At 48.6% G+C, this 25,928-nt stretch overlaps 1 protein-coding gene across 7 annotated transcripts in view; it reads right to left on the bottom strand.

Annotated features, from left to right (window-relative positions):
• The window catches only part of Asap2 (ArfGAP with SH3 domain, ankyrin repeat and PH domain 2), a 171,917-nt gene that overhangs the window by 48,320 nt on the left and 97,669 nt on the right, over positions 1–25,928 (bottom strand). For 4 of the 7 annotated variants that reach the window (XM_045137224.1, XM_045137222.1, XM_045137221.1 and 1 more), the window contains exons 6-12: positions 21,839–21,968; positions 19,828–19,913; positions 12,391–12,466; positions 12,078–12,164; positions 10,742–10,750; positions 818–921; positions 642–711 (exon numbers count right to left, since the gene is read on the bottom strand). In XM_045137224.1, the coding sequence (XP_044993159.1) occupies positions 642–711; positions 818–921; positions 10,742–10,750; positions 12,078–12,164; positions 12,391–12,466; positions 19,828–19,913; positions 21,839–21,968 (562 nt within the window). The remainder of the gene's footprint in view (positions 1–641; positions 712–817; positions 922–10,741; positions 10,751–12,077; positions 12,165–12,390; positions 12,467–19,827; positions 19,914–21,838; positions 21,969–25,928) is intronic. The other 3 variants (XM_045137225.1, XM_045137223.1, XM_045137219.1) reach the window with 1 other exon arrangement.

Raw genomic sequence — 25,928 nt, forward strand, 5'->3', positions numbered from 1 at the left:
CAGTGGGGAGGAACATGGTGGTGGGAAGGACTGACTGGAACTCCTTCCCTCTGAAAGCTGGATGGTGAGTTTGTTCTGACTGGGTTTTCCATCAGCTCAGTAGACGGGGTTCAATTTCTGTCGTGCAGCTCCTCTCGAACAGGACAGTGAGGACAATGTGATTGGGCGTGGGTGTGGTATATGCAATTTCTGTAACAAAGCTCATAAGTGCTCTTTTCTATTGGATTTCTGGTGTCTAGAGTTCTGGTCACTTAAAATGCTTTTCCCCTTAATGGAAAGGTAGGAATCTTCCTGAGTGAGATGGTCAGTTTCTAGGACAAGGATAGCTGGGCAGCCAGTTTTGTGGTTTCCGGAAGTCGTGGGACTTTAAATAAGGACAGTCTGGCTGAGCAGCTACTCCTGACTGTCAAGTCTCAAAGGCAGCCAGGCTCCACCAGGCACCAGCAGTGCACCCAGCCAGGGTGCAGGTGCCCCAAAGGGAAAGGGAACAAACAGGCTGTCTGATAGGAAAAGTGCACAGAGTTCATCCTCAGAACTAAAACAGACGCAGAGTGACCGTGTCCTGTGACCCCACCACGTCCCGCCACACAGATCCCACCCCTTCCCAGCGCGAAAGTCGCGGGTGAGCACGCGGTACTCACGGTGCCATGGGATATAGTCAGGAAGCCATTTTTCACGGAACACTTTCTTTTCTGCCACACTTTCCGGATCCTGTGGGTAAGCGGAGAAAGCCATGGTTACGGGCTCGGAAGACGCTCCGGGGAGTGGAGATGAGGAACGCACATTTCAACTCTCCCAGCGGGCAAGGTTCACCTACCCGTCACTTTTCTTGTACAGGTTGCCGTTCCGCTCGGTCCCGTGTTCTTTGTTTCCCTGAGGCTGATGTAAGCTGTAAGCTGCACTCTGGCGAAGTTGGGAGTCCTAAACACAGTAAAGAAATTACCGCTTAGCACACCGTCCAAGTTCATTACAGGAAACAAAAAAAGTACGTAAAAGAAACATGTGCCTAAATTAAAAATACAATAGAAATATTTCCCTACCTCACAGCACCAAAAATAAATAAATAAACTCCTGTCTACGAGTTTAAAAAGCCATCTATCAGGCTGGAAAGGGAAGTGTCACTAATCAGTGTTTCTGGTGGGTAAGCTCACAGGTAGAGTGCTTAACCAGCGTATGAAAAGCCCTGGGTTCTTTTATCCACAGCTCCATCACCCCAGCAGCAAAATAAATAAAAGTAAATCGGCATTTCCAAACTGGCTGAAAGAACAGGCCATTTGAAAGTGACGGCTTTTATTTCCTTATAAGCTTGAAAACCCTGACAGGGCCTGAGCTCCTGACAACGAAGCCTCAGGAAGCGCCGGCACGTGCAGAACGAGACCGTCTTCTCCCTCAGGAGACATGCGAGCTGCTCAGGCTTTCTACCTCACTCTTCTTGGACAACAGGAAAACAGCCCAGTAAGACGTGACCGTGGGCACATGTGTGAATGCCTGCTACCTAATGGTTCTGTCCATATATTCCCTTCCCTACTCTGTCAGTCTCAAGGAGGGTAGGAACTGCATAGATCCCAAGATCTCTGACCCAGACCCAGGGACCCTCAATGACAGGGAAGGCCACTCGAGTGCTCAGCTGGGACTCAGACTGAGTCCACCCCATGAGGGAAGCTCCAGCCTATGAGATCTTGTGTCAAGTACCAACAATGGATCCCCAGAGCCTAAACTCAGTGTCCTGCCTCTCACAGATGTGCAGTGGGCATTTAGCAAGGGATACTGGACGTCTGATGCCGAGGGTGGAAGGGCAACGCGAGGCAGCACTGAGCCTTCTAGCAGACCCAAGGGCAGCAGGACTGCTTCCGCTGACTCTGAGTTCTCTAAGCAGTTTATCTCAACAGAAGAATCAGATGCAATGAAATAAAAGGGACGGAACTCTGAAAGCAAGACCTGCCCCTCTCCCTTGGAGGATGCCCTGAGAGACTAGCACAGACCACCCCCAGGACAATGAAGCTTGGGCTCAGACCACGAAGGACCGAATGGGAGTGTCAACGTGGCTCCGAGCAGACATGGAGGAGGACTCCTCAAGAACTGAGGAGTCAGAGGGAGAAAACCCACAGGGAGGGTTTGGAAGACTTGAACGAGAAGGTAACACCTGGCGAAGAGAAAGGAGGGTGTTTGGGGCCAAGAGGCCAGCACGCAGGGGACAAGGAGAGGGCAGAGCGGGAGCTGTAGCCCTCGCTCAGGAAAGGGGACATCCACCGAGCCCGGAGGCAGCAAGCCACGTGGATTCTCCACAACTGGGAAGACTGGTGTGCCCTGTACTTTAGAGGGTCGTACATAAGACACCCGTGCCTGACTTAAAGCCAGAAAGCCCCAACCTAGAAACCTCTTAAGAGTTTTATAGCTGTAGCTTTTATACTTAGGTGTTTGATCCATTTTAATCTTTGTTTTGTTTTGTTTTCTGTTTTTGTTTTTTGAGGTAGGCTGTAACCGCTAAGCCATTTCCTGGTTCGAGGTAGGGCCTCGCTCTGGTCCAGGTTGACCTGGAATTCATGATGTAGTCTCAGGGTGGGCTTGAACTCATGGCGATCCTCCCACCTTGGCCTCCCGGGTGCTGGGTTTAAAGGCATGCGCCACCACACCCAGCTTTAAGTGACTTTTTTCATTATGGTCATGAGGAGGGGGCTAACATCCACCCTGATGCTTGTGGGCGGGCAGCTGTCTCAGCATCGCTTCCTCTTTCTCCTACTGTCTCAGCAACCTTGGTTAAGCGTCCACTGACCACAGATGTGCAGGCTTTATGTCTGGACTCGACTCGGTGCTACATGTCTATCCGCATGCCAGCTCCACACGCGTGATGATTACAGCTTGTGGTGTTGTTTTTTAAAACACTTTGGCTACTGTTCCAGGTTGCTGATATTTCCATCTGAAGCTTAGCGTCAGCTTGCCAATCCCTGCAAGAAGGCAGCTGGGATCTAGTCCAAGACTGGACTGAATGGGTGGGTCAATCTGCAAAGCACTGTCATTGTAACCACATTTAGTCTTCCCGCCCAACCAGCCCATGAACACGAAGGTCTGGCACCTACTTTAAGCTCTGCCACACACAGGTAGTGATTCTAAACTAAAAACAAAAAATTATTCATGCAATCAATGAAGTGCTAAGGTGGGCTCTCCTACCAAGCTGACGAGTGACTCTGGAAGAAGCAGACCCTTGGGTAGATGGTGCAGTGTGTAAGGCACGGTCTGTGTTCCATGAAGACCAGAGTTCAGATCCTCAGCACCCATGTAAATACCAGGCGGGCATGGCAGCCCGCCTGTGATCCCAGTGCTCAGGAGGTGGAGGTGGGATTCTCTGGAATAAGCTGGCTAGCTAAACTAGCCAAATTGATGAGCTCTGGGTTCCAGTGAGAGATCCCTTTCCAGTAAATAAGGCAGAGTGGCGGAGAGCGATGGAAGAAGACATCCAACATCAACTTTTAGCCTTCATGCACTCATGTGCAGCCACACCAACACACACACACGCATACACACACACGTGCATACACATATACTTAAATGCAGGTCTTCATGGGCAAAATGGCTTTGGTTCCCATGGGGACATTAATGGAATCAGACCGGCCCCAGGTCTCACACTGTACCCAAAGGAACATACGCTAGCCTTAGAAATTTGGAGTAAAACAGCTTTCAACACTGACAGAAAGAATACAGTGGAAGGGAAATGGAAATGATACAGCTGCTGATCTGTACGACTCTTGACGTGAGACTGAAATGAAACCTGACGAAAGACTTGGCTAGGTGTGGTGGTACACACCTGTGGTTCCAGAACTTGAGATGCTAAGGCATGGAGACAGAGTTTCAGACCAGCCTGGGCTTTTACAAGGAACCCCTCCCCACCCCCGTCTCAAAAAACAAAAGGGGACAAGAAAAGACTCAATGACTCAGCTCCGAAAGTGCGGCTGCCGATGTGAGTTGAGACGGTGCTGTGTGAAATCAGTGGTGAAGCGTGCACTCAGATAATACTAAGTGCCTATATGACACAGAATCGCTTACAGACCTCAGGTGTCCCTGCTTGCCCTGACAAACATATGGGCCACTTTGTGCATCTGGTACTACATGGGTCCCGGGGAAATGAACCTGGGCCGGTAGGCTTTGTAAGCAAGTGCCTCTAACCAGTGAGCCATCCCCCCCAGCCTTCCTTTGCTTTATAGATAGAAAACATTTGTTTGAGGAGTTTTTAGCTTGATCAAACTATCCTGGTTCAGTTTACCCATTTGATCAAGGAATCTTATCTGACAGAGGTGGTTTTGTGTAGGCAAGAAGAGAGGAACTATAAAGAGAATCAAAGTTATATGTGATGGGTCACTCCCCTTTTCCTTGTCGGAGACCATTGGCCAATTCATTTCTGGACGAGATCTGGGGGACATGTGGCTTAACCTTGCATGGGGGCTGAGATAAAGTCGGCGGCATCCCTTTCTCCAGAGTCCAGCTTGCTATGACTTTAAACAGCAGAAAGCAAGAGCAAGAGGAAACGACAGAGAGCTGAGCATCCTGGCATTTGCTCTGTCCTACAGTGAAGCTCTCTATTTGTTCTTACCTAGGAAACTCATTTTACCCATCTGTTGTACACAGGTGACAGTCTTGCCTGTGTCTAGCCTACTTAGAGCTCTGAATGTGAATCTCATCAGTATTATGACCTTGTGACATACCGGACCAGATTTTACTTGTGTCTAATTTACGCTGAATTCAGATTGAGTCTGTGTCCCTACATAAAAATTTTAGAGCATCTTTAAGAGCTGGTAAATGGTTGAAAAACTGTTAAATTTAGGCATGGTGTTCATCTTTGTTTAGCCTGAAAATTATCCTTTTGTTCCTTATAAAAGGAAATTAATTTTAGGCAAAATTTGGTCCTTTAGATTTCTCTTCTAATCTTCCTATTTAACATAAATGTAATCAAGGAAAAGTGACAAGCAGACTTACATATTTACCAGTACATGTCTATAGATTTACATAGCCCCTTGATTTGAGACATCTCCTAATAATAAATTTCATGAAATAATTTTTTTAAGGATATAAGCCTATGAATACAGACAAAACATGAAAACTGTTTTGGAGATAATCTTTATCACTACCGCTAACACATCTGAGATGGTTTTATTTAAGAATAGCTAAAGCAGATTTTTACTGGCTTTTTCCTGAGGCAGGCGGGCCTGGAATTCTTTACAACCAACAGGATCCTGTCATTTTTATAAACTCTTAATACCTGATAAAGCATGAGGCATATATCTGTAACATAAACTCAGTAATTATACTTCTGATATCATGTAACAGAAAAGACAAAAAAAAAAAAAAACAAGAAAAACCTCGAAATAAGCAAAATGTCAGTGAAAGCTTTAGGTGTAGGATGTAAGCATTAAGAAAGCCATATGGAGGGGGCTGGAGAGGTGGCGCAGCGGTTAAGGCGCTTGCCTGCAAAGCCTAAGGACCCCGATTCAACTCCTCATAGCCCACATAAGCCAGACACACAGGTGGAGCATGCACACAAGGTGGCACCCTCATCGGAGATCTACTATGGTGGCTAGAGGCCCTGGTATGCCAGTTCTCTCCCCACTTCTCTCTCTCTCTCTCACACAAAGCCACAATATCTTACTAAGCACCGCTTGTAACTAGTAAAGGCTATTGTGGAAAGATCAGGTTTCCTTCCATCCCACCCTCTCTCTCCTTCTCTTCTTAAAAAAAAAAAATAATTAAAAAGAGGTATTGGGACTGGAGATATGGCTCAGTGGTTGAGGACCCAGGCACTGAAAACTAAGTACGTCAGTAATTGCCTAGCACCAGCGCCTGGACATCAGCTGCCAAGACCAAACTGTACCATGGAAGCCTTAAAGGAGCAGCCAAACCCAGCCATGGCAACAAGAAGGAAAAGAACAGAGGCCTTGGAACAAGGAGGACTGCCCAGGAAGCTAACGTTTTAGTTAGATGAGCACTGGGCAGTGTTTTACCACTGAAAGAAATGATCCAAAAGGCACATGATGGAAAGCAACAGAAAACGTTAAGTAAATGCTGTAGAAGTGAATCTACAAATATCCGACACATGTAAGACACGTAAAACTGCCGGGTGCGGTGACACAGGCCTTTAATCCCAACGTTTGGGAGCACAGGTTGGGGACTGCCATGAGTTTGAGGCTACCCTGAGGCTATATAGCAAAAAAAAAAAAAAAAAAAGAAATCCAAAGTATACCTTACCACACATAAATTTGCTCTTTAAATCTAGTTTAATACAACTAATATTAATAAACAGATATTGTAAACAAAAATTCTGGGATCCTTACTAACACCTAAATGTATAAATGGGTTCAAAAACCAAATTTTGAGAACTAATGATCTACCGAGTCTTTTTTTTTTTTTTTACATGTTTAGAAATAAAGTTTTACTTATACTTTTATAGTAGTAAAACCTAATACTAACTGTTTTAAAATACAAACCAGAAGGGGGAATTACTGACTCATTTTTTTCCTTACGTTTAAATTACCAATTTACACGTGACCATTTTTAATTTTAATAAACTAAACCACCAAACACTGCTTAAACAATTTGTGATTTCAAAATCTCACGTTAAAGGATACACAATGACAGTCTTTATAAATACCTACAGGTGTTTTTTTTTTTTTCTTTCTCTTAATAAGTATAAAACTAACAAGACAATGACCAATCTTTCTTGGAGAAAGGGTTATTAGGCTTGACAGCCTCCATAGCAAATTCACATACACAAAAGTCTGATTTCACAAAAATCAAGACACTAATTTTTGCAGACTTGAACCCAGAGCCTCACATATACTAGACAAGCACTCTACCACTGAATTTGTTTTTCTTTTTTAAATATCTTATTTTTATTTATTTGACAGAGAGAAAGAGGGGGAGAGAGACAGAATGGGTGCACCAGGGCCTCCAGCCACTGCAAATGAACTCCAGATTCATGCGTCACCCTGTGCATATGGCTAATGTGGGTCTTGGGGACATCAAGCCTGGGTCCTTCAGCTTTGCAGACAAACGCTTTAACCACTAAGCCATTCCTCCAGCCCTGAAACATGTCTTTAAAAAAATTTTTTTTTTAATTTATTTGCAAGCACAGAAAGAATGAGAATTGGCATGCTAGAACCTCTAGCCACTGCAAATTATCTCCAGAAGCATGCGCCACTTTGTGCATCTGGCTTTGTGTGGGTATTGCAGAATGAACCCATAGTTAGGCTTTGTAGGTAAATGCCTTACTTAACCTCTGAGCTCTCTCTCCTACCACTGGGTTTTATTCCCAGCCTTCTTTATGAATTTTATCTTGAGACAGGATCTCACTAAGTTAAGCTTGCCTTGAACTTATAATTAGCCCAGACAAGCCTCTAATTTGTGATCCTCCTGCTTCAGCCTCCTGAGTAGCTAGGATAACAGGCCTTGATGACCAGACCTCTCACTGTATACTCTTTATACTGCCAGAGCCTGGAGGTTCAGGAGTGATGGTCAGGCAGCCCCAAGTCCTTTCTTTGTAGAATGGGGGGGCTTACACCACATGCTGAGAAAGCTAAATTTTTGTTTATTCTTTTCTTTAGACCAGATGGTTCTCAAATTAATCAAAACATCCATGCACATCTGAACCCAAGATAAAAGGTCAAATTTCAAATTCAAAGAAAAGAGAAAGATATACCTGTCTAATCTACAACTGAACCTGCTTTAGCCTTAGTTGCTGAAGTACTCTGGAGGTGACATTCAGGTGACCCAGAAAAACCCTTTCCTCACCTGAGCAAAGGACTGGCAGCTCACATGGCCAAGGTTTTCATGGAAACGGAACCCAAAAGAAGGAAAGAACGTCGTTGGCTGGGGGCAGAGCTGACTAACAGACACAGGTGGCTGGCAAGGGCAGTATGCAATACCCTCAGAGATACCAGTTGGCTCTGTGTTTCCCAAGGAAGGACAAAACAACACGAGCCCCGTCTCTCCATGTGGACGATGTGTCTGGTTCGGTGGATTCTTTATAGAAACGGCCAAAGACTATGCATGTCATGTACCTCTGTCCCGTGGTGTTCTTGGCTCCCACACATCATCTGTCATCTGAACTGTTGTGTAGCCCACGCGTCCTGCAGGACAGACAGCCCAGGCGGCAGTGGGCTCAGGACCTAAGTCCTCAGGAATCGGGAAGAGATGGGCAGCCTGGATGGCACACAGCACACACAGGTGGGTCAAGCCCTAGCTGCCTGAGACTGTTATTACAGAAACTCTTGTACCGCATCTACCCCTCTTAAAGTGTGTTGGATGATTCTTGTGAATGGTGAGTTGTCGAAGGACAGGCCATTTCTGGGAGCTTAAGGTCTCTCTGTCCCAGTGTCTGTGATGTCCACCTCGTCATAGTCTCTTGAGGACATGATGGGTGTGGCACAGTGGGAACTACAGGCCTTGCCAGGCTAGTCTGGGCTCTAAGAACAGTGTTTCCAAGACTCCATTGTCTAGAGTAATTTTAAGACTCTGACACAAAGTCATATGATCCATCTGAAAGCCAGCAGGCTTCAGTGGAAAAGACAAGGACCCACATTCTAGCCAGACAGCATCCAGTGAACACCAAGCAAGTGTGGCTTGAGAGTTCTTGGTCACACTTGAGAAGGCACATGGAAAAAAATGTGACAAGTGCTGGGTATGGTAGCACACAACTTTAATCTCAGCACTCAGGAGGCAGAGCTAGGTGTACTGCTGTGAGTTCAAGGCCAGCCTGGGCTAGAGTGAGACTCTAACTCGGGGGGGGGACAAAAAAAGTAAGGGGGGGCTGGAGAGATGGCTTAGCGGTTTAGGCGCTTGAAGCCTAAGGACCCATGTTCGACTCTCCAGATGCCATGTAAGCCAGACACACAAAGGTGAGGCAAATGCAAGGTTACACATGCCCACGAGGTGGTGTAAGCATCTGGTGCTCGATTTCAGTGGCTGAGGCCCTTGGTGCCCCAATTCTCTCTCTGTCTCTCAGATCTCTTAAAAAAACATACAAAATGAAAGTGAGGCAGGCAGGAAAGGCCCAGCTGTGTGTAGCGGGGAAGCATCCCCTCACCCAACACTGGCCAGACTTAAGGACAGGAAGAAGCAGGAAGACCCCAACCACCTGGGCCTATTGCTGGAAGGACAGGGCTGGAGGTGACCGTGGGAGTAGCCAGGCCCAGGATAGCGGAGAGGCCAGCGAGGAAGGCTGAACTGAGGCCAGGCTCATCAGAGACCACTAGCAGCAGCTTCCGATGGCCCTGGATGGGTGAAGGCTTTGGCCTCTCCTCTCCCACGTGACCGTCGACATCCGTGAGCTAGTCACTGCTCCTCAAGACAATGAGCTGCGTGCGTCACAGAAATAGCCGCTCGGCTCTCCTGACGAAGGCGGCTTTGGGCAACATTACTCCTGCTTGACAGGAGCCCAAGGCAAGAATGGCCCAGCATCCTGCCACCACACTACTGGAACATGTGGGGCGCCTACAGCCTGTTTTTCCTTCCTTTTTAAAAAATGATATTTATTTATTTGAGAGAGAGAGAGAAAGAGGCAGGTGTGTGTGTGTGTGTGTGTGTGTGTGTGTGTGTGTGTGTAAGTATGTATGTATATATATAGAGAGAGAGAATGGACGCACCAAGGCCTTCAGCCACTGCCTCACTTTAACCTGGAGCATTGCCTCCCAGGCTGGATCCTCCTCAGACCAAAGCAGCTCCCAACCATCCACCCTGTTGCCCTGGCGAGTGGCATCTCCTCCACTTACAATGAGGACATGGTTTCTCTGTCTTCCAAGTGGCCTGCCTTCCTTCCTTCCCTCCCTCTCTCTCTTCTTCCTTCCCTCCCTCCCTAACTCTTTCCCACTTCTTCGTTTTTTCCTTTCTTCCCTCCCTCCCTGCCTCCCTCCCTACCTCTCTTCCCTTCTTCCTTTTCTTCCTTCCCTCTGCCTTCTTTCTTTCCTTCCCTACCCCTTTCCCTTCTTCCTTTTCTTCTTTACCTCCCTCCCTCTATCCCTTTGCTTCTTCTTTCTTTCTCTTCCTCCTTTCCTTCCCTCCCTCCCTCCCTCCTTCTCTCCCATTTCTTCCTTCTTTCCTTCCTTCCTTCCTTCCTTCCTTCCTTCCTTCCTTCCTTCCTTCCTTCCTTCCTTCCTTCCCTCCCTTCCTTTCCTCCCTCCCTCTCTCCCTTCTTCCCTTCCTCCCTTCCTTTTTGAGCTTATACTGGATGTCTGGGAATCTCCAACTACCCTGTCTTTCCTGGGAAGTAGTCACCTCTCATTCACAGCTCACCGGCACGTGCTGGGACCCCTAACTGACGCCATGGCGGAGCTGTGTGAGGGAGGGGCTCGCGGACTAGCTCTCTGCTGAAAGGCGTTCGGACTTGGGAGACGAGGCCAGAGTCTAAGAAGGCAAAGGCTGTGCGTGGCAAGCAGGCCACTGCTGCAGGCGGGGGCTCAGAGGCAGCCCCGCACAGAGGGCTTTGAATGGGCTACAAGGGCGTGCGGAGTCCCACCCAGGGAGGATGGCAGTGCCCTGCTCCAGCCTCATGAAGGAGCAGCAAAAGCGCAAACTGCAGACTTAGACATTCTCATCTCATTGATATCTAGGCTTCCAAACTCTAGCCTCTGAGTAAAATCTACTACCATGGAAGAAGGGTTAAAATCTGAAGCATGACTGGGCATTAAGATGTAATAATGAATTATCTATAAACAAGCATGCAAAAACTCTCCAATTTATTAAATTACTGGCTACTTACTCTCCTAGACTTCGGTCACAAAAGGTAAAGGCATTTGGGAGAAAAACAACAATATTCAGTTATAGTATAAGAACTTTCAATAAACTGCCAACAGTGAACTTTACGTTCTATTAAGTACTTATCTAAAATCTACTAGATATACAGCCAGACAAGTTCTTTTATTGACAAGACAGTAGATTTATGCTAAGTTACATTATATCCCACTTCCCAGGAGGCTGAGGCAGGAGGATAACAAGTGCCCATGAAATCGAGGGTCAGTCTGAGCAATGGGCTAGAGAAAAAGTACTCACATTAGAATACGCACATTTGAGTGAACACACAGTGCATGGTATCTTTTACTTATCATACAGAGTAACAGGTCTCCTTATGGTCTCTTTTTATTTGTATTTATTTATTTTTGTTTTGTTTTTCAAGGTAGGGAGGGTCTCGCTCTAGCTCAGGCTGACCAAGAATTCACTATGTCATCTCAGGTGGCCTTGAACTCATGGCGATTCTCCTACCTCTGCCTCCCGAGTGCTGGGGTTAAAGGCGTGCGCCACCACGCCTGGCTCTTACAGCCTCTTTTGAATACTCAGCTTTGGTTGACTCTATTCACTGCTCTCCCTGCTCCTCTTTAAAATTTGCCTTTTATTGTATTTTTCATCAAAAAAATGTCACCAAAACAGACACAGTTGCTTGCTGTGTGAGAACACACAGATGTCAACACACAAGAGGTGATGGAGAAGAGCCAGGGGTACCTGAGCACTGGGGAGCAACCCTAAGAAAATCTCTTCTCATCTTTTGTATTTGTGTTAGCTTGTTTGCTTTTAACACAGGGCCTCATAATATAGATCAGGTTGGCCTTGAACTTACTATGCGGCCCAAGCTGGCCTCATACTCACAGTAATCCTCCTGCCTCAGCCTACTGAAGACTGAGATACAAGACTGTAGCACTACGCCTAGTCTAACTCCTCACATACAAAACACAGTCTCGGGGCTTAAAAGAAACCTGATGGTCACCTGTTCTACATTTATTCCAAAGGCCAGAGTCCACACATGTCGGAGCAGGGAAACCACAGACTACCAGGGACAGAACTAATGGCATATGACCGAGACACTGAAATCGACCAGTAACTGACAGCAGGAAGGAGTAACACTCTGCCAGCAGCCTGTGGTGGGTACTGCCCCTGGAAGTAAATACACTAAAAAGACGGCTTTATAGGACTAAGTTAAAGAACAACGACGATGTAGGGCTGCGTGGCGTGGCTCCCAGAGGGAGCCTGGATTTCATGCTCCTCATCTCACGGCCCCCAAGACACGTGGGTGAGGACAGTCCTTCGATTTTAAACCCCCTCACCTCTTTCTGTTCCACCTGCAACGCTGATTTCAAAATATCGCGAAGGTGCATCAGCTGCCTTCGTTCTTCATCCTGAGCCTGTTTGATCTGTAGAAGCCGCACGAAGCAGGGAGACGTAAGACTGGTGTGGTGAGATGCTGCCGCCCCCGCCCTTCCACCCGTGCGGAGACACGTCCTGGCTAGCCACAGCTCTTGCCAGCAGCAGAATGGACGTGACCTCCAGGGACAGTTCAGCAGCCAAGTGTGGGGTTGTGGAGAGGGGCTCTGGGGAAGGACCTGCCCTAGTCTGGCGGCGCAGGCGGGGGGGACTCACCGTGTGAAGATCCGTGGATAGCGTCTCAATGGAGGGCTTGAGGCTTTCTACTGCTTTCAGTCCGTCCTGGAAAAAACTGGAGGGGTGGGGGTAAAGGATGACTTTGGTACGCAAAGAAAAAGCTTGTGAAAGGAAAGTGACCGGGGTCATGACGGGTCTCCTAGGGGAAGAGAAACTTATAAAATCAGGCAAACTCAGAGCAAAATGATACTCACAATTAGAAATAAATAGAAAAAGAACTGCAAAAAAATAAAAAATAAAAAAAGCCTGAGCATTTGTGGTGTGTGTGTGTGTTGACCCACATAAAATGAGACCTCATTTTCCTGTTTATAATGGGAAAATAGGATTCTCCACCAACAGTGGCAGCAACAGCTTTGAGGCCAAAACGCCACGGGGTACAAACAAAAGCAGGCCGCTAGGGAACTTTCACGAACAGGCCACAGCTAAGTGGCAGAGCGTGGGGCGGGCGGTGGAGGACAGGAGGTTGTGACACACAATGCGTAGGCTCCGCGTACGGCGCGGTGGACTTCAGGGTCAAGTAGCCAAGAAGCCTCTTCCTACAGCTCCGAACTCAAGGCTGTGACGTCACGTATGACACGGGACTCAGGCAAGGCAGCAGAGGCTAGACACGTCGCCACAGCCACAGCCCGGCTCTGAAGCATGCCGTGCAAGACCCTGCGCGGTGCTTGGTCCTGTCAGCTTAACGGGAATGACGATGGCCCGGGAGACATAGCTCTGGGCTTAGCGGAGGAGGGGAGATGTGAATGTGGGTGGCACGTCCCACGGGCTGGGGTCCCTGAATAAACAGCAAAAAGTGAGCTCAGTCTCTACTTCCTGCTGTGGACACAACATGGCCAGCTGCCTTTTACTCCCGCTGCCTGGTCTTCCCACCATGACAGACTCTGTCCCCTCAAGGCGTGGGCCAAAATAAAACCTTCCCAAAGTCGCTGCTGCCAGCTGTTTTTGTCACAGCAAGGAGAAAAGCAAGATAATGTACCCCGTGGAAAGAAGAGAGGAACGGGCTTCCCAGTGGCACAGAAGGAAATCCAACTGGTGACAGGTGTGGTTTGGCCCCATGGGTCGCCTGCCTCAGTCCCCACCGCTCACCACACTCAGACATGTAATTCCAGTCACACCGCCTCTCCAGTCCTCCACGGCCACCAAACGCTTCCTGCCTGAGGCCCTTTGCACGTGCGGCTTCTACCCTTTTCCAGCCTCTCCCACCTTCAAGTTTGAAGGAAAATACCGCCTCGCTGATGTCTCCACAACCCTTTCTTCAAAAGTTCTCCTTCTGACCCTTGTTCAAAGGCTCTTTCTCACTATTGTAACTATGCATTCACTGTGTGATTACTTAACACACGATTCTCCTGGCTGCATCGGATAGTCCAGGTGGGAAGGACAGGGTGTTCTCAGAACAGGAAGGGAAAGGGAAGTAGAAGAAGGGGTGCAGGGAGAGGGAGATGGGAGAAGGGGAGTTGCAAACTCTCCATCCCAGGACATACGAAGGAGATTACCTTCAAAAAGTGACTTGGGGGCTGGAGAGATGGCTTAGCGGTTAAGGCACTTGCCAGCAAAGGAACCAGGTTCGACTCCCCAGAACCCACGTAAGCCACATGCACAAGGGGGTGCATGCATCTGGAGTTTGTCTACAGTGGCTGGAGGCCCTGGCATGCCCATTTTTTTTTCTCTCTCTCTCTACCTGCCTATTTCTCTCTCTTCCTCTCTCTCTCTCTCTGTGTATCAAATAAATAAATAAATACAAATATTTTTTTTAATAAGTGACCTGGGTCTCACATGTGCTCATATGAGGTGATTTTATTTTTCCTTTTAAACTCAGCAGTGTCCCTATGGGACTCTCCCATATCAAGTGTGTCCCAAACAGAAGGCCGTGAATACAGTACAGCCTGGTACTCCACTTGCTGGTCCCAAGGAGGACAAGAGAGCCAGCACAAAGGGCAGGTTATAACTGCTGCTGCTGGCGAACAGGACACACCGAGGCAGGGCTGCTAGAATGTATCACCTTTTTAAAAAAAAATTTTTTTTTGGAGGCAGGAGCTCATTCTTGCTCAGGCTAAGCTAGAACTGTGCAGGCTAGACTAGCCTTGAACTCACAAGTACTGGGATTATAAGCATAAGCAGGTCTCCTGTGTCTTGGGTCTTCCAAACTGACAAATATGGAAGAACGACAGAGTCATAGGAAGAATACACTGGGCTGTTCCGTCCTGTGCCAAAATCATGGGGCTCCTACGTTTCATTTAGCTTTTTCTTGTGTCACAAACAATCACTTTAAGTTCTGGTAAAATAAAGAGGCAGGAAGAGGAAAGAGAATGTGAGAGAGTGTTGCTGGGACAGAGAAAGGAGAAACGATCTGAGCAGGAGGATCCTAGGGAGGGACAGAGGCGCCTAGGGAGGGACAGGCAGGCAGCTCTACGCTCCTGGCAGCCTGGCAACCTCTCCCTGGGCAGAGGGCACCGGGGCGGAGCCACGGGCTCAGGAAGTAGCTCGTGTCATCACACACATGGTTCCCAACGTTCCCTGGATAGTATACTTGAACTGGCATAAATGTGACTTAGCATGCACATATGGTTGCAGCCTTACCAACACTCCCCGTCTACCTGGAGCCCCGCCCCTCCTCCCTGATTTTCAGACATCCCTCCAACCGTATCTTCCCTATTGACACTGGGGAAAGCTTCAAAAAGAAAAGCAGTCCAGGGGCTTCCCTGCAGGCTGCTCTCAGTCACCAGAACATTCGTGAGTGCAAAATTTCCCCAAGTTAGGCCCGTTAGCATTTTGCTAAGCTTTAGCCAAAGAAATTTTACCACTCATACAGCCAGATGAAAGCTTCTGCTCCATTAAACATTTTCTAGCCTGTTCGACCAGATTTTCAAGCCTTGATAACATGACCACTTAGATGCAATCTTCAGTCCACTCTTGGACCCTGTGGCACGGTGCCACACCCCTCACACTCTACCATTTTGCCAGACACCTCGTCCACTGATGCCCATGGCACCCCTCCCTGGCACGAAAGCCACTCCTCGAGGGCCTGCGTCCCCAGCTTGCATGGACTCAACCCCAAGCTTGTTGAGCGGCAGCTGGTCGCTGTGACTCAAAGAGCACCCCACCTCAGACAGAGCAATCTTTATTTAATTACTGTTGCAAACACTGCCCTGTTCTAGGTTCCAGTAAAGAACAGGTCCTCCCCCTTCAGCAGCGCGGACGAAAGAGAAGAACCTCCAGCTGATCCAGGAACAAAGGAGGGATGTGAGCTCTACCTCTAAAAGAAATCAAAGGGAATGAGGTATTCCTCAAAATATGTCGTAACACCGCAAGATGCGGAAAAAAAAAAAAGAATTAAAATGGGGGCTGGAGAAATGGCTTAGCAGTTAAGGTGTTTGCCTGCAAAGCCAAAGGACCCAGGTTTGATTCCCCAGGACCCACGTAAGCCAGATGCACAAGGGGGCGCACACGTCTGGAGTTCGTTTGCAGTGGCTGGAGGCCCGATTCAAAAACAGAAGGTGGCATTCTGGAACAACACCTCTGGTCTCCACATGCATGCACAGACATCACCATCACCACCATCAACAATGATGATGACGATGTCAAGTTAAGGTACGTGGAAGGCCTTTAAGGGTATGGCTCTACATGCAGAGCATGAAAGACATCAGAACATGGGGAAGACACACGTGGCTACAGGCGCCTGGGGTTTCTAACTCACATTTTAACCCCAAATCTGTTTTGTTTTTTGTGGTAGTGTCTCACTCTGGCCCCGGCTGATCTGGAATTCACTATGTAGTCTCAAGGTGGCCTCAAACTCACAGCGATCCTCCTACCTCTGCTTCCTGAGTGCTGGGATTAAAGGCGTGTGCCACCACACCAGGCTTTAACTCCAAATCTGAGCTACCCAAGTGGCCTGAGGAACACACGCATGCACACATACCCATCCAAGAAGGAAGCAGTGAAAGACTCATATTTTTTTAAGCAGTCACTGAGCTCATGTCCATAAAAGGCCAGCTAGTTCATTTTCCACAAGTGTTCTGTTGCTACTCAACTGACAGTTTGTGCAAAATAGAGAAGAAAAAGGAAACCTTGAAATAGCCTCTTCCTAAAAATAAAATGTCAGCAAGGAAGCGACCCACTTCCTACACTGCCTGGGGGTCAGGTGTAAGGGGATGGCTGAGCAGCCCCTCTGCAAGCGAACCACGCCACCACGCTGGGTCTCTCTGTCAGAGAACTCACCTTCAAACTCCTACAAACTCCAGGTCCCGTCCTCTGGGCCGGTGTTTCCCAGCTAGGCTCCCTTTTGCTCAGCCAGAACACACTGATCTCCATCACACAGACACACGGTGTCAGACACCTGAACTTGCCTGGGGCAGCTGCAAAAGTTCTTGATGGACTTAAGAGCCAGGTCCGTGCACCAGGACCCACTGACAGGAATGGATACACAGTATGGTCCCTGCCAAGAGAGAGACCCAAGGAGGATGCCACCCAGGATTCATCCGTATCTGTGGACACAGATGAGAAGCGATCCTAGGAGCTGGGTCCCAGGACAAGCGCCCAAAGGAACAATGAACGGGGCTGCAGGCACACCAGCCTGGGGCGCAGCCTGTCTGGGGGAGGTGAGCAGAAAGGCGTGGCGACGCAGCCTCTGAACGAGTTCTCCAACCCCTTCAGGCCTCACTTCCCGCTGTAGCCCGCCCAGCGTGCCGCCATCACCTCCAGCCTGCACTCGTAGGGACAGCCCATGTCCACTCTGATCCCTAAGGTTTCTTCTCTTTACAGCTTTTGGTTTTTAAACATTTTTCCTTTTTTTTGGTTTTTTGAGGTAGGGTCTCACTCTGGCTCAGGCTGACCTGGAATTCATCATGTAGTCTCAGGGTGGCCTCGAACTCTCGGCGATCCTCCTACCTCTGTGTCCCAAGTGCCGGGATTAAAGGCGTGCGCCACCACGCCCCACTCTTTACAGCTTTGGGAAGCTGCTTCTCATCTATGTACCACTTCCACTCACCACGCTGCTGAGCCAATTATATGCTCAGTTCAGTGCCGTCTGCTCTGAGCCCCCTGCCCGTCTGGCCCAGTAGACTCTATAGCGCGTGAGGAGAACTTTCTTTAACCTTCTTGTATCACCAGAACCTCACACAGGGCCCAGTGCACTACAAGAGCATTGTGCAAGTGAGGCCTCTACTTACAACTATTCCAGAACACCCCAACACATCTGGGATGAGCTGTCAAACCACGGGAGACATCAAGGCCTCCCAGGTCTCTAAGCCTTCTCCACTTCACCTCATGAACTTTACTAAGCTTGTGACATCCTGGCCCTTTCTGCTCTTCGGAGCTGGATTCTGCCTAGAATGTTCCTTCCCTCCCAGCTGCTGGCTTCTCTTGTCCTCTAGATCGCACAGCACATGTTTCCTCAAAGAAGCCTGTAGTGAATTCCACAAATACCTGGTCACCTCCTGCGCCGCCTTGTGCGCCAGCAACCAGAGGACATAACCACAAACAGAACAGAAAGGAAAAAAGAAACCCCAAGCCATACCCTAAAGCTGTCTAAATTAAGAGTTTTCTGACTGTATTTTCATTGGGCTTCCTAACTTTCAGAACACTTCGGTAAACCTCCAATTTCTAAGTCCAGTTCCCCAACCTGATCCTTTGAACTGCTCTGCCCACACTGTGCACCACCATCCCAGCACCCTGCAGGGGACCTGCTGGGTGGGAGAGCGAAAGAGCCATGGAATCTGTCCTTCTACCAGGGACCAGGGACAAGGGCCAGGAGCAGTGTAAACAGCTGGTATCTAGGCTTCTGAGTACTTGAACAGGGAAGTTTCTCTTTCTCTCCTACGTGCACCTTCGGCTTATAATGTGCCCTGGCTTTATCAGACCACCGCCCAGGAAAGCACTTCTTTATTTATTAGAGACAAAGAGAGAGGGAGAGAATGGTCGCCCTAGGACCTCTAGCCACTGCAAACGAACTTCAGGCACATGTGCCACCATGTTCATCTAGCTTACACAGGACCTGGAGAATCGAACCTAGGTCCTTAGGCTTTGCAGTCAATGTGCCTTACCTGCTAAGCCATCTCTTCAGCCCCGAAAGCACTTCTTTATTGTAATGCATGGAATCAACGTCATCTCAGTTCTCTTTTAACAAACTGAAAACCTTCAAAACCATGTGTCAGATCAAACTCATCCACCTTTCTACAAAAAGAGCAAAAATAAGGCTGGAGAGATGGCTTAATGGTTAAGGTGCTTGTCTGCTGAAAAGTCAAAGGACCCAGGCTCGATTCCTCAGGACCCACGTAAGCCAGATGCACAAGGAGGTGCATGTGTCTGGAGTTCATTTGCAATGGCTGGAGGCCCTGGTGTGCCCATTCATTCTCTCTCTCTTTCTCTTCCCCGCTTTCATGTTCTCTCTCAAATAAATAAAAGATTTTTTAAAAGAATAAAAATAAATGCCTTTGGCAATTATAGATTATTTTTTATACTTTACACATCTGTTTTGGGTAGGATTTTGTTTGCATGTGTACATGCTGCATGTGTGCGTGCGTGCATGTGTGTGTGTGTAGACTAGAAGTCAATGTCGGGTGTCTTCTTCCAACAATTCTCCAGTGATATTCTCCGAAACAAGGTCTCTTACTGACTCCAGAACTCACTCATTAGGATACACAGGCTGGCCAGAACACCTCAGGGATCCTCTTGTCTCCACTTCCTCTGCACCAGAATTAAAGGTGCTCACCGCCAGAACTTTATGCAGGTGCCCATGTCCTCAGGCTTGCATAACAAGCACTTTAGCCACTGAGCCTCCTCCCGGTCCACTTTAAAAAAATTATTACTTGCCAGCAGAAGGGAGGGAGAGTGCGGAGGGAGGGTGGGCATGCCAGGGCCTCTCACCATTGCAAACAAACTCCAGAGATACGGGCCATTTTGTGCATCTCCTCTATGTGGGTCCTGGGGACTCAAACCCAGACCATCAGGCTTTATAAGCAAGTCCCTTTAACTGCTGAGCCATCTCTCTAGCCCCCCAGTCCAGTTTGCTTTTTATTGAAATGTATTTTTCAAATCATAAAAGAACCCTTTTGAAGTGTACAGTACAAATGATTTCAGCATATTCACAAAGGTGGTCAATCAGAAATCATTTCAGAACTTTTCTAGAAAGTGGAGTCATTTCCATTAGCAGTCAATCCCCATCTCTTCCTTCTCCTCAAGCCGTGGCAACCACAGAGGTGTGATCTGTCTCCAAGCCCTTGCCGATTCCTGACTCGCCCAACAAACAGAGATGCGCAGCCCCTTCCTGCGCACCTGGTTCCCTTTGCTGGGCAGGTTCTCAAGGCTCCTTGCTGAGTGAGCATCCCAGGCAGATGTCTGAGTGTTCACTTCCTCGACACCACACTGCCTACCAGCAGCCGCCCTGCTCCGACAACATGAAACAGGAAGGAAGGGACTCACTTGCATTGGGCGTGGAAGTATTTGATCAGGTTCTGAAGTAAATCCACGCCTTTTTTAATCTTGATTTCATTGACCTTCAGCAGATACTGTTGAGAGACAAAGCAAATGGGGCTGTCACAGAAAAGACTTTGCCACGAGCTTCTGAAGACTCACTCCCCTCTTCTCTTTTTCTCTCTCCCCGCTCCCTCCCTCTTCCCTTCTCATTCCCTTTGAGACAAAGGTCTCATCCAGCCTGCCCTCCTTGGGCTCCTGATCCTCAACTCCCCAAAGCGCTGGGATTACTGGTATGCGCCGCCACGTTTGGTTTTATGCAGTGCTGGAAGTAAAGCTCAGAACCTGTGCCTGTGAGGCAAGCACTCTGCCAACTGAGCTCCAGATCCGTCCCAAGACCACAGTGAGCGGAGTCTGGTACCTTCTGCATGACGGCTAAATGTTTCTTTTAGTGAGATGCCATACAAGTTACCTGCCGGCCAGATAACTTAATGTTTGAGAACCAAGAACTTCTACTGACCAGGCATTCTACCCTATGCTGCCTCTCCCTGGTTGCATTGGAGAGACAATGGCTGGTATGCAGGGGTGTTGGTTTCTGACCATCCTGGACCTTCCTGCATACCAGCCTCTCTCCCAACACCCATGCTCTAGGCAGGCCACTGTCTCCAATACTCACTGCAAAACTTCTGCAGCAGAGACCACCACGTCATCATATTGCTAACCACAAGGCACTTCCTCTAAACATGATTGTTAAAAAGGGAAACTTTAAATTGAAATTGTATGGAAGCTAATTTTAACTTGGAGAATTCAGTAAGGACTGCTCAGGTAGCAGGAAGCCCTAGTGTTAAGAAATGCACTTGTTCCTTCCTAAAGGCGTACGGAACAAGAGTTATTATGCAGTGGTACAAGGAGCCTAAGTGGGTTTCACCTCTGAGACAAGATGGCCACGGAAAACCTGCTGGCCTAAGTGGAGCCCTGTGGACTCCTGGCTGGCCACAGGGTGAGCCCGGGTCCATGCATCCCCCCAGGCTGGCCGTGCAGCCCAGTGAGGAGACAGGAAGCTGCTGTGAACTGCAATCTACAGATTTCCTTTCCTCTACGAGAACTGCCTGAGTGCCCTCCTCTCCTTCCTTTTTGATCGTTACTCACTGTTAATTGCACGGCTGGCAATGGGCCAATATGATACAATCCGTTAATAAAATGCTTGGCCAAGGATCAAAACTTAAAATGTATTTAGTCTTTGACCCAGGAATTCTACTTACCAGAACTTCTAAGAGGTAATCAGAGTTTTACAGAGATGACTAGAAATGGAGGCAGACAGGGAGCCCCCACCCACGGTCCAGGCACTGCGACTACATCCAGGGACCAGTCTTTGCAGCCCCCACCCGCAGTCCAGGCCACTGCGACTACATCCAGGGACCGGTCTTTGCAGCCCCCACCCGCGGTCCAGGCACTGCGACTACATCCAGGGACCGGTCTTTGCAGCCCCCACCCGTGGTCCAGGCACTGAGTCTACATCCAGGGACCGGTCTTTGCAGCCCCCACCCGCAGTCCAGGCACTGAGTCTACATCCAGGGACCGGTCTTTGCAGCTCCCACCCGCGGTCCAGGCACTGAGTCTACATCCAGGGACCGGTCTTTGCAGCCCCCACCTGCGGTCCAGGCACTGAGTCTACATCCAGGGACCGGTACTTTGAAGCCCCCACCCGCGGTCCAGGCAATGAGTCTACATCCATGGACCGGTCTTTGCAGCTATCACCCGCGGTCCAGGCACTGAGTCTACATCCAGGGACCGGTCTTTGCAGCCCCCACCCGCGGTCCTGGCACTGAGTCTACATCCAGGGACCGGTCTTTGCAGCTATCACCCGCGGTCCAGGCACTGCGACTACATCCAGGGACCGGTCTTTGCAGCTATCACCCGCGGTCCAGGCACTGAGTCTACATCTAGGGACCGGTCTTTGCAGCTATCACCCACGGTCCAGGCACTGAGTCTACATCCAGGGACCTTTCACCCGGCGCACCTCGCACATCTGGAGCTGGAAGAACCGTCTCTCCTTTTCCATCTCCTCTGCGATTTCTGCCCCACTTATTTCAGTACGAATCATCCCATGGAGCTTGGCGTGTTCCTTCTTCTCCTTCTCTATTTTGGTTCTACGTATAAAAGAAAAGGCACGGATAAATCAAGCAGTCTCTTGGCACGGCACTCCAAACTGGACAGGCTCAGAATCCTCCGGTTACCAGGCCTGCTGAGGCAAATGCTTACCATGCACTTTACAACGGGGCAGCCTCGCCACTCTCTCTAGGGAAACTGCCCTCGTCGTGAAAGCATGTCACCGCTGGCTTTCCTGCTACTGACTAGCAAATGCTGCCTCAGCCCCTGTGGGTCCTCTCTCGGTCACAGGAGATGCAAGACTCATGCACGCCTCACTCTTGCCCAGCACCTCTCCCGAGACTTCTTTGGTTTAACTTTTTTTTTTTTTTTTTTTTTTCAGGGTAAGATCTGGCTCTAGCCCAGGCTGACCTAGAATTTGCTTCCTAGTCTCAGGTTGGCCTTGAACTCACAGCAATCCTCCTACCTCCACCTCCTAAGTGGTGGGGTTAAAGGCGTGCACCACAATGCCCAGCTTGTTTAACTTTTTTTAAAAAAAAAAAAAAAAGACTTTATTTTCATTTTTATTTACTTGTTAGAGACAGAGAGAGGGAGAGAGAGAGAGAGAGAGAGAGAAAGAATGGGCACACCAGGGTTCTAGCCACTGCAAATGAACTCCAGGTTCATGTGCTACCATGTGCATCTGGCTTAACATAGGACCTGGAGAATCAAACATGGGTCCTTAACCTTCACAGGCATGTGCCTTAACCGCTAAGCCATCTCTCCAGTCCTTGTTTAACTTTTTAAAAAACTACTTAGTATTTATTTGCAAGCAGAGAGAGAAAGAGAGAAAGAGAGAAAGAGAGAGAGAATGAGCATACCAGTGCCTCTTGTTACTACAAACAACTCCAGACGCGAGTGCCACTTTGTGAATCTGGCTTTACATGGGTACCAGGGAATTGAACCTGGGCTATCAGGTTGCAAGTGCCTTTAACTGCTAAGCTGTCATCTCGCCAGGGCCTCTCCTAAACCTTCTCCTGGCTCTATCTATAGGTCTCACTTAGTAAAGTCTCCTGGCACCCTTCCTCAGAGTTCCTCAGTACAGAATCACACTGGTCACTCCTTCTCCACCTTCACGCCCTTTTCCACAAGGAGCTCATGCTGAGATCTATCACTCAAATGTCATATGTGCAGTTCTGGTATAGGAGTGCTCAGGACAACCAGCAGGGGAAAAGGACACACCAAAGTCACAGAGGGCTGACAGTCACCACAGGCTTCCTTCTGGATGGAAGGAAACTACAGAAAGCTAGCCTTGCTTCATCTAAAAGGCTATCGCAAAGGGCTGGAGAGATGACTTAGCAGTTAAGGTGCTTGCCTGCAAAGCCAAAGGACACAGGTTTGATTCTACAGGACCCAAGTAAGCCAGATGGACAAGGTGGCGCATCCATCTGGAATTCATTTAAAGTGGCTGAAAGCCCCAACATGCACATTCTCTCTCCCTCCCTCTCTCTCTCTTCCTCTTTCCTTCTCTCAAAATAAAATATAATATTAAAAAAGATGACTAAAAAAAAAATAAAAGGCTGGGGGGAGGGAGGGAATTACCATGGGATATTATTTTATAATCATGGAAAATGTTAATAAAAATTAAAAAAAAGAAAAAACTAACTAACTAAATAAAATAAACCTGGTTCAACTTTAATAAATAAATAAATAAATGAAAGGCTGTCATGTGTGCCAGGGAAGCACCTTCTGTGAAGACTACAGGTGGCACCTACACAGGTAAGGTGGCATGGTCTTTAGAAGGTGTTCAGTGAGCACTTAGGGGTGCAGAGAGTTCCCGACCATGGGAGGTGGTTGGGGGGGTATGTGTATGGGAGGTTGATTTGTTTTTCTTTTTTTTTTAAAAAAAATTATTTATTTATTTGAGAGAGAGAAAGAGGGAGGGAGGGAGAGAGAGAATGGGCACGGCAGAGCCTCCAGCCACTGCAAACGAACTCCAGATGCATGTACCCACTTGTGCATCTGGCTTACGTAAGTCGTGGAGAGTTAAACCGGGATCCTTTGGCTTTGTAGGCAAAGGCCTTAACTGCTAAGCCATCTCTCCAGCCCTTGTTTTCCTTATGTTGATTTGTTTTTGAGCTCAGGGCTGGGCAAACACACACTAAAGCTGACAACACAAGGGAGAAAGAAGAGTGTGAATCAGCAGAGGACATTCCGCAGTGACACCGAGTTCAGGTACATGGTAGGAACGGTGACGACAGGAGAAAGAAGAGTGTGAATCAGCAGAGGACATTCGGCAGTGACACCGAGTTCAGGTACATGGTAGGAACGGTGACGACAGGAGAAAGAAGAGTGTGAATCAGCAGAGGACATTCGGCAGTGACACCGAGTTCAGGTACATGGTAGGAACAGTGACGACAGGAGAAAGAAGAGTGTGAATCAGCAGAGGACATTCGGCAGTGACACCGAGTTCAGGTACATGGTAGGAACGGTGCCAACAGGAGAAACAAGAGTGTGAATCAGCAGAGGACATTCCGCAGTGACACCGAGTTCAGGTACATGGTAGGAACGGTGCCGACAGGAGAAACAAGAGTGTGAATCAGCAGAGGACATTCGGCAGTGACACTGAGTTCAGGTACATGGTAGGAACGGTGACGACAGGAGAAAGAAGAGTGTGAATCAGCAGAGGACATTCCGCAGTGACACCGAGTTCAGGTACATGGTAGGAACGGTGACGACAGGAGAAACAAGAGTGTGAATCAGCAGAGGACATTCGGCAGTGACACTGAGTTCAGGTGCATGGTAGGAACGGTGACGACAGGAGAAACAAGAGTGTGAATCAGCAGAGGACATTCGGCAGTGACACTGAGTTCAGGTGCATGGTAGGAACGGTGCCGACAGGAGAAACAAGAGTGTGAATCAGCAGAGGACATTCGGCAGTGACACTGAATTCAGGTGCATGGTAGGAACGGTGACGACAGGAGAAACAAGAGTGTGAATCAGCAGAGGACATTCGGCAGTGACACCGAGTTCAGGTACATGGTAGGAACGGTGACGACAGGAGAAAGAAGAGTGTGAATCAGCAGAGGACATTCCGCAGTGACACCGAGTTCAGGTACATGGTAGGAACAGTGACGACAGGAGAAAGAAGAGTGTGAATCAGCAGAGGACATTCCGCAGTGACACCGAGTTCAGGTACATGGTAGGAATGGTGACGACAGGAGAAACAAGAGTGTGAATCAGCAGAGGACATTCGGCAGTGACACTGAGTTCAGGTACATAGTTTGAACGTTGACTACATGGCCCAATGTCCGTCTCCTGGTCTTACATCGAATAACCTCATGTTCAGTGGCTATTTCTCAAAATAATCAGTTCAGAAACACTGCCTAGGAATTCTGAAAACATCTTTCACCCAGTTATTTATTCCAGACAAGGCCTCTTGGGATGAAAGGAGCTCATATGTTTGTGGGTTCCCACAACAACGTCACGTTTCAAGGGCCTGGCTCCTGCTCAGATCCTGGAATTTTGTGAGTGAACGTGGATGATTCTGTCCTAAGCAGACGTGCCTTGATCTCACAGATGGTGAAGCTGACCCTCTTCCCAACCTTCATCCACAGAACCAGTAGCCACTCGCTGTCCCTACTCTCTCTGGCAGCCAGGCTCCCCCTTGGTCCATCTACCCACATTACTATTCCACACCGCTTCTGGAGAAGGCAGCCCGAACAGCTGGACGGCGGTCAGCCGGAGGCCCTCTTGCAGGGTGAGCAGCAGTCACCGCTGAACCCTGGCTTCCTGACTGTGAAGTCGGTGTGCGGTCCCTGCTCACTGCCCTGCACTGCTCACAGCCAAAAGATGCTAAAGGCCAGAACTAGGGCTGGGGGCCTCCCCAGGGGCGGGATCTCCTGTGCCCTCTCGTTTCATACTGTCCTTGGTGTCTGAGTGTCCTTCATGAATGAGACTCAAGCATGGGAACGGCGTAGCTCTCAGATGAAAACATTTCTATGGGTGGAATGAGTGTCAGG

This window comes from Jaculus jaculus, chromosome 18 (assembly GCF_020740685.1).
Source record: "Jaculus jaculus isolate mJacJac1 chromosome 18, mJacJac1.mat.Y.cur, whole genome shotgun sequence".
NCBI lineage: Eukaryota > Metazoa > Chordata > Mammalia > Rodentia > Dipodidae > Jaculus > Jaculus jaculus.